The 9,150-nt window shown below is 37.7% G+C and overlaps 1 protein-coding gene across 6 annotated transcripts in view; it reads right to left on the bottom strand.

Annotated features, from left to right (window-relative positions):
* ZNF484 (zinc finger protein 484) overlaps positions 1-7,546 on the bottom strand; it is a 38,830-nt gene extending 31,284 nt beyond the window's left edge. Inside the window, exons 1-3 of one of the 6 annotated variants that reach the window (XM_011999434.1) lie at positions 7,409-7,546; positions 4,566-4,610; positions 2,426-2,506 (exon numbers count right to left, since the gene is read on the bottom strand). Coding sequence is in view for 2 of the 6 variants with exons in the window: in XM_011999429.1 (XP_011854819.1) it covers positions 7,339-7,359 (21 nt within the window). In the remaining 4 variants the exon portion in view is untranslated. Of the gene's footprint in view, positions 1-2,425; positions 2,507-4,565; positions 4,611-7,338 lie in introns of all 6 variants that reach the window. The other 5 variants (XM_011999431.1, XM_011999433.1, XM_011999432.1 and 2 more) reach the window with 5 other exon arrangements.
* Between the last annotated feature and the right edge of the window lie 1,604 nt (positions 7,547-9,150).

The following is a 9,150-nucleotide window of genomic DNA, read 5'->3' as shown; positions in this document are numbered from 1 at the left end:
GCTTAATATATGAAGTCCTCTGTTCAAAATCAATAAACTGGATTCCACTCCTGGAAAGATACAGCAGATGCACTTGTCTCGACTCAGCCTGTTAAGTTCATCTGCAAACCATAGACATTATCCATCAAACTAACATACAGAGACTCTGAAAGGTAAAGAAAAACAGGCACCCTGGCTAAGGGCCTCAGGAACCAGGAAGCTAAATGGTAATGAGCTCTCTGTGTCTTTCGGCCTCATACAGATAGCCCTGACCAGGTGTTCGAAAAACCTACAATCCAGAAACACCAACAAGCGCATACAAAAAGACCTGGAAAAAAGTGCTCTCTCTAGCGAAAAGACCAGGAAAGGGGCAACAGAGAAAAAAAACTTTTAGACGAAACCTACTCCAAGCAAATACCACAGATAATAAAACAACAAAAAACTGTGGACTTGATTCATCTGTCATCAGCAAAGACTCAGTGGTTAGCCTAGGCTCCTGTATTTGTCTGGCTGTCCGGGGATGCCCCTCCACTACAATAGGGTAGTATGAGAAAAAGGCAACTGGGGAGCTGGGACTTGCATCTCTGCACAGTGGTAATGGGTAGCTTTCCTGCCATGCCAGTGGGAGCCACATCAGGGCTGGACTTCCATTCCTACCTGGCAGTAAAGCGACAGTCTTTCCATCACCACAGGTATGGTGTGAGAGGAGGCCAGATGAAAATCCAAGACCTCCATCCCTCTGAGAGGTACCGAGGCCCCATCCAACCTAACAATATCAGAGAAGACAGCATGAAGAGCAGAAACAAGGTACCCTCTCCTGTCAGACAAAGTGATGTCACCAGAGGTCTACTGGGGAGCCTGAACTGCCAACCCCAACTAGCAGTAATGAGATGTCTCTCTCCCCACAGACTGTCAACAGAGTTCAAGTATGGAACCTGCAAATTCACATCCACCTGGCGGTAGTACAGCAAGGTCCCCTGATTCCCACACTGGCCCAGAGGACGCCTGCTAAAAAAGAGGACTCAAATAAGATCTAGAGTCTAAGGTTTCCACCATACATTACAAAATCGTTTGAATAACCAAGAACCAGAAAACCTCAACTTGAATAAGGAAATGACCAATCAACAGATACTAAAACTGAAGTGATGCATGTATCAGAATTATTTCATAAGGATTTTAAAGCAGTCCTCATAAAAATGTTTTAATAAGCATATGAACACACTTGAAACAATAAAAAAATTTCAACAAAGAAATAGAGAAGAGATGAAGAAATCAAATGAAAATTTTAGAACTAAAAAATAACCAATATTAAAAACTCAATAGATGGGCTCAAAAGAATGGAGACAACAGAAGAAATAATCTGAGTACCTGAAAATAAAATAGAAATGATCTAATCTAAAGAATGGAGAGAAAACAGACTGAGAAAAAATGAACAGACCCTCAGAGACATGTGGGACAGTAACAAAAAATCTAACATTTGTGTCATTGGAGTTCCAGAAAAAGAAAAAGAAGAGAAAGGAATAGGGGCTGAATGGGGGCTAAACAAGTATTTGAAGAAATAATGAATGAAAACTTCTGAAACTTCCCAAAAGATGTACACTTACAGATAGAAGCTGAGCAAATCCCAAAAAGGAAAAAAACAAAGAAATTCACACTAAGAAAGAATTATAGTCAAACTTCTGAAAACTACAGACAAAGAAAGAATGCTGAAAGCATTCAGAGAGAAACTACACATTACCCACAGGAGAAAACAATTTGAAAGACAGTGTGTGATACTAAGAACGATGGCTCCCCAAGGATGTTCACATCCTAATTCCCAGCAATTGTGAATATGTGGGGCAAAAGGGAAGTCAGGTTTCAGATCAAATCTAGATGGCTAAATCAGCTGCCTTAAAATAGGGAGATTAATTATCTTGGATTATCTGGGTGGGCTGAATATAATCACAAATTTGCTTAAAAGTTAAATCAGGAGGGCCAGGCAAGGTGGCTCACACCTGTAATTCCAATACTTTGGGAGGCCGAGGCGGGCAGATCACCTGAGGTCGGGAGTTTGAGACTAGCCTGACCAACATAGAGAAATTCTGTCTCTACTAAAACATACAAAATTAGCAGGGCGTGGTGGCATATGCCTGTAATCCCAGCTACTTGGAAGGCTGAGGCAGGAGAATCACTCGAACCCAGAAGGCAGAGGTTGTGGTGAGCCAAGAGCGCACCACTGCACTCCAGCCTGGGCAACAAGAGCAAATCTCCGCCTTAAAAAAAAAAAAAAAAAAAGTTAAAGCAGAGGCAATAAAAGAGAGTCAGAGAAAGATGTGACTACAAAAGAGTGGTCAGAGAGATACAATGTTGATGGCTTTGAAGTTGGAGGAAAGGGCCACAAACTGAAATGTGTGCACCCACTAGAAGCTAGAAAAGCCATGGAAAATAGAAACAGATTGTTTCTTACAGCCTGTAGAAAGGAATACTGCCCTTTCGACACCTTGATTTTAGTTCAGTACGACCCATGTCAGCCTTCTAAAATATAGAACTGTATGTTAAAAAAAACAAAAAAAAAGTGTTATTTTAAGCAACTAAATTTTTGATAATTTATTTCAGCAGCAATAGAAAATGAACATGCAGTTTTAACTAATATCTCATCAGAAATTCTGGAGGTCAGAAGGAAGTAGCACATTTTTCAAGTGCTAAAAAAAAAAAAACTATCAACTTAGAATTTTGGATCAGGCAAAAATATCCTTCAGGAGAATGTGGAAATCAAGACATTCTCAGTCCTCCAAAAATTTATATGTTTAGGCTCTAACTCCTAATGGAACTGTATTTGGAGATAAGGCTTTTAAGAGGTAATTACGGTTAAACGAGGTAGGGGTCCTAATCTGATAAGACAGGTGGCCTTATAGAGATTCTCTCTCCATAGGCAGGCAGGCAGGCGGTCACTAGGGAATGGCCTGTGAGCACATAGTGAGAATCTGGTTTTCGTTTACAAGCCAGGAAAAGAGCCCTCAGCAGAACCTGACCATGCTCGCACCAAGATCTTCGAGTTCCAGCCTCCCTGTGAGAAAGTAAATTTTTGTTGTTTAGTCCACCCAGTCTATGGTACTTTGTTATGGCAGCCTGAGCTGACTAAGACAACTACCAACAACTCTGCACACATAAATTTGACAACTTAGATGAAAGGGTACAGTTCCTGAAAACACACAAACTACCACAACCCTCTCAATATTAAGTAGACAATATGAATAGCCCGTAACTCTTAAAGAAACTGAGTTTGTAATCTTAAAACTTCCAAAAAAGAAATCTCTAGACCCAGATAGTTTCTCTGGAGAATTCTACCAAATATTTGAAGAATTAACATAATTAACATCAATTCTACACAGTTTTTTCCAGAAAAAAACTGAGAAGAGAAGGGAATACTTCCCAGTTTATTGTGTGAGGCTATGATTTCCCTGACACAAAAACTGGACAAAGTATAGAAAAATAAAACACAAACTATACACCATCTCTGGCAGAATAATCAATATAAAGGAACACATTCCAACTGATTTTATGAGGCCAGGGTTATCCTGATACCTAAACCAGAAATAGTACCAAGAGAAAAAAAAGAGAGAGAGACAGAAAGAAAAAAAAAAGTGATACCCTTCATAAATATGATACAAAAACCCTTAACAAAATATTAGCAAATACAAATAATTTAAAAAGTATATACCACAACCAAGTGGAGTTCATTCCATGGATGCAAGGCAGGTTCAATATTAAAAAATCAATCAGTGTAATCTACCATACCAACAGATTCAACAAGTAAAATCACATTATCACGTCAATTGGTACAGAAACAGCATAAAACAAAATTCAACTTCCATTCATGATAAAACCTCAAGTTTGTTTCAGAAGATGGTCCTGGGACAAGGAGCATTGATGTTCTGTGGAAATTTGTGAGAAATAAAAATTCATATCCCATCCCATAGCTACTAAATCAGAATCTGAATTCAAATGCAAATGCAAGTAAAGTGTCAGAAGCACTGTTCTATAAGACAGCAACAGAACAACTGTGGCTACTTTTTGTATTTTTAGTGGAGACGGGGTTTCACCATGTTGGCCACGTTTGTCTGGAACTCCTGACCTCAGGTGATCCACCCACCTCGACCTCCCAAAGTGCTGGAATTACAGGTGTGAGCCGCCACGACTGGCCTGTTAGTGCACTTTCGGTAGGGTTGCTGTTGAAGACTGTTCTGTCATTAACTATCTGAAGATCTATCAAAAAATTTCTCAAACACCAAGAACCATGAAATCTTTACCACAGATGAAATAAATTACTTGTGAATTTTATTAATATAAACCATGTATCCAATTTCCATTATTGCTATGTCTTTCAGGAAGATCAGAGACAATTTAACAGTTCAAAGTTCATAACTGTGTAAGACCATATATTCTAAACTTGACTCGGGGTTGACAGTCTCATCTTCATTTTCTCTGATCTTAGTTTTTATTTATCTAGTCTTGTCATCTTACTATAGGGATTGTTAGATGTCTCCTAAAATCCACTAAAAGTAAAAGAAAGCAACAAATAAACAGATGAACAAATAAGAACTCACCAGGGACTTGGTCATTTTTGGCTCTTCGGACAAAGGGGCAGAGATCTGAGAAAACAGATGGGTAGAGGCAGAGATGAGAGAAGGAAGTGTGCCAATGTCACACATGGACACATACATCATTTACTGCCCATGTGCCTTACTCAAAAATTTATTTCTGGAGCTACAACATTAAAATATCATCCCATCCCATATTGTACGAAGATTTAAGTGCAAAAGTTTTACCATAACATGGTTAATAAAAAAGAAAGATTAGAAACATTTAGATATCCAATAATTGTGGAGTGCTTAAATACTTTATAAAATATCCAAAGGACATACTGTTCTATTACATCATTATACTATCTGATTTCACAGGCCCTTCAAGTTATCATCAACCCTGGTACCTAACTCCTCACTACCACTCTTCAATCTGCTCTAAGTGCCAATTGGTGCCCGGAGACTACTCCCAGAAGCCATTACTGAAACCTCAGATTCACTGATTCCCATGCCTTGCTGCCCATGAGCCCTGCATCACTCATCCTACAATTCCTGATCACAGAGTCTTCAATTCCTCTACCTTAATTGTTCTGGCTCTTTACCAATCAATCCCACGTCCCCATGACTGACCTCTATGCCTGTATGACTACTCACCGCACATCTCCATCAGTCATCCAAAGAGTGCCAATTCCAGGCACACCTGTACCTGCACTGGGGCCTTAGCACACGAATACATCTCCCTCCGCTGACACAACTAGGCTATAAACTCCTCCACATACACAAATAGGAACTCATGAACAAATCTGGCGCAATTCTTGAATGTATAGAATAAATTTATAAATAGAAAACACTTCTAAATCTAATTGTGAAAAGACTATTTACAGAGAAAGAGTTAAGGAAATAAGAAAACTCTTTATCTGCAGTAGTGAAAGCTAAATGATGTCAGAAATAGCATCTAAAAGGCCTCTCCTCTGTCAGAGCCAGAGAGACATTTTCAGAAATAAAAGCACTTGCAGAGTAGCTCTATCTTTGAGAGAAATACTGAAAGAAGTAGTCCAAATAAATGTAAATTGAATCACACATCAAGAAATGTTGAATAGGAAATATTGTTCAGCAATAATTATTGCAAAAGATATATAATTATAAAAAAGGACAATGTGACAATGTGATAAAGAGGCCACTAAAGAGAAAATTAATAATACCCTATGATAAAACATTCCTAATAATCTCAGGAAAAAAATGGAAAAAATGGGGTGCAGAATGGAAACAATGAGCAGAAACTCAATCAATCCAATGAAAATATTATATAAAGAAAAGGCAGAAAATAAAACGGTTAAATAGTAAACATCAAATGGAAGGCATAAAATCAGATAAATCATTATTACACTAAACTGAGAGGTAAAATTCTATCAACAGAGACTACAAGTTGGATTTGAAAAAAACAAAAGATATCTATTGTAAACAAATAGGTAATCTGACACAGAGACAAATATGGATATAAAATAAAGCTCGGGCAAAGACACATCATCCAAATGCAATAAAAGTAAAAACAGGTGTGGCAATGTAAGTATCAAAGTGGAATTCGATGTTAAAAAGTGTTTTTCTTTTTTCCTTTTGGTTGAAAAAGGGGATCCTATAATACCATTTAATACATGAAAAAGGATAAAAAATGCATTAACCATTAGGTGTACGTATGCCCGTCCCTCAGACACACAAATAAAATTAGCAGAAAAGCACATACAACTGCAAAGTGAACTATTAAAGTAAGAGATTTTTATTGTATCTCTTCCAGAATATTAAACAAGTAGATCAAAATTAGGAAAGATAAAGATTTGAAAAATACCAACAGGCAAGACTTAATTAAAGAGAATTTTGGCCCATACAACAAAATATAATTTTTCTCTTATATCTGTTGAACAAAATTCATTGAGTAACTTGGCTTCAAGGAAAATCTTGATAAACTGTTAAAAGTTGAGACTTGATACTCTGCATTTTCTGACAATAGAGTAAAATAAAAAACAGCTAAAACATACTTTAATAATTTGGGAATGAAGAAACTCCCCTAAATAACTAAGGATCAAAGGGAAACATCAAGATGAATTTATACATTTCATAGATAAAGATGTAGTTAAAGAAACTTTACTACCCTAAATGTATCCAGCATAAAACTTAAGAAAATAAGGGAAAGAACAACAAATTACATCAAAAAGTGGGAAAAAGAGAAAGTACGTAAAAAGAAAAAGAGAAAAAATTTAATATTAAAAGAGTAGGGAGTAGTTTATTGGACATTTCAAAATGTCCAGTAAAACAGATAGACCTTTCAGACACTTGATTCTTTTTAAAAAGGGAGAGAAAGAATGAATGATATATAAATACAATAACCGTAATGGTAAAGGAGCTACTAGTCTTGGATATGAAACAGAACAAAATGGAAATGGAAATATGCAATTCTATGTAACATATGCTTTAAATCTTTAGCAAAATACATCATGAAAATGAAACAGAAACGAAAATGTAAACAGATCGGTACGTATAAAAGAGAGGAAACTAAGATGTGCATCATTCACTCCTCAGATCCCTCCTTAGTCCCCACAGTCATCCTCCCCCACAACCCCACAGTCCGCCCTCACTCCGCCCTCAGATCCACCACCAGAGACCCCCAGTCCGTCCTCACTCCGCCTGCAGATCCACCACCAGAGACCCCCCAGTGCCCTCTCACTCCTCCCTCAGATCCACCATCAGAGATCGCTCCGACTTCCACTATTCCATCCATTGACCGTCCGTCCCCATCACTGACCGGAGGGCTCACGACAGACATCAGAGATTCTTCTTGCTCAGTCCACAGATGCTGCCATCCCTCTATTCACCTGCCCCTCACCCACGTTCTCCCAGGACAGTGGTCATTTGCTTCGGGCGGTGACTATAGTCGCAAGAACCAGAACAGGACCCACTTCCTTTTTCTCAATGCCTCCCTACTTCTTACAGCGCTGCCTGGGTGTGCGCATGCTCAGCAGTCTTCGTGGCCGAAGGTTGCCAGTAGTCAACATGGCGCTTTGCCAAACACGCTCCCGTTTCAGTGGCTTAGGCGGGGCGCCAGTATGGCGGCGCCCATATAGACACTCTGGCCTGTGTGCGGCCATGTTGAGGTGATGTAGCGATTGAGGGGCTGAGGGTTGTCCAGAGGGAAGGCAGCAAGCAGAGGTGTGTCCCATCATACTAAGCCAGGACACAATCAAAGCCTGTCACCTCAGGTTACAATCTTTCTCCAGTGCTTCTGTGGACACAACAACGCTGTTAACCAACAGGAACTAATCAGCATTTACGTAATACCGCAAACGCAGCGGAATACACATTTTTTTTTCATGTCCATGGGACACTTAGCAAGATATGAGGTAACCTGGGCCATAAAACAAATCTCAGCAAATTTAAAACAACTGAAATCATACAGAGTTTGTTCTCTGAACACAATAGAATTAAACTAGAAATCAGTAACACGAGGATAAAAGGAAAATCTCCAAACACGTGAAAACACATGCTAAATAATCCCTTGTTCAAAGAGAAAGTCTCAGATTTTTAAAATACATTGAAATGAATGAAAGTGAAACACAACATATCAAAATTTGTGGGATGTGGCCAAATCAGTGGTGAGAGAGAAATTTATACCACTAAGGGCTTACATTAGAAAAGAAAAAAATTTTGAAGTAATAACCAAGTAATAACCAAGCTCCCCACTTCTAGAAAAAGAAGAGCAAAATAAACCAAAAGCAAGTGAAAAAAAGTAAATAATAAGGATAAGAAGATAACTCAATAAAATGTAAAAAGAAAAATAGAGAAAAACCAATTAAACAAAAGCTGGTTCTATAAATGTCAATAAAATTGACAAGCCTACAGAGGAGACACAAAATATCAATATCAAGAATGAAACAGGAGATACCACTGTAGACCATGACAAAATCAAAAGAATAAAGATAATACTACAAACAACTCTACAAATATAAATTTCACAATATAGATGAAATGCATTAATTCTTGAAAAAGCACAAATTCTCTCTTACAAAATGAAATAGTTATGTTGAATAGCCCTAGAATTGAAGTCATAATTTGAAACATCTGAAAAAGAAATCGTCAGGCCTGGATAGATAGATCAGAGAATTCTAACAAACATTTAAAGGTTAACACGAATTATATCCAGTCTCTTCCAGAATAAAGGATAGAAAGAAGCCAATGGAAAGATATTCCAACTCATGAGGCGAGTGTTACTCTGGTATCAGAGCTAAAGACAGAAGAAGAATGGAAATCAGTATTCTTCATGAATCTAGATGGAAAAAGTTCTCAACCAAATAATAGCAAAAATAATTCAACAATATATAAAAATAATTACAAACCACGAACAAGTGATGTTTATTCCAGGAATAAAAAGCTGTCTTGGTATTCAAAAATCAATTTGTGTAACCCACCACGTTAGCAAGCTAAAGATAAGCATATTACGTGATTATATCAATGCAGGAAAAGCATTTGAAAAACATTCAACACCCATTTATAATGAAAAAAAAACTTTCAGGAATTAGGAACAGAGGTAAACTTTCTAACTTTTAAGTTAGAAAAAAAT

This window comes from Mandrillus leucophaeus, unplaced genomic scaffold (genome assembly GCF_000951045.1).
Source record: "Mandrillus leucophaeus isolate KB7577 unplaced genomic scaffold, Mleu.le_1.0 Scaffold593, whole genome shotgun sequence".
Classification (NCBI taxonomy): domain Eukaryota; kingdom Metazoa; phylum Chordata; class Mammalia; order Primates; family Cercopithecidae; genus Mandrillus; species Mandrillus leucophaeus.
The sequence above is the reverse complement of the archived record's forward strand: the minus strand, read 5'-3'. Positions and strand labels throughout refer to the sequence as shown.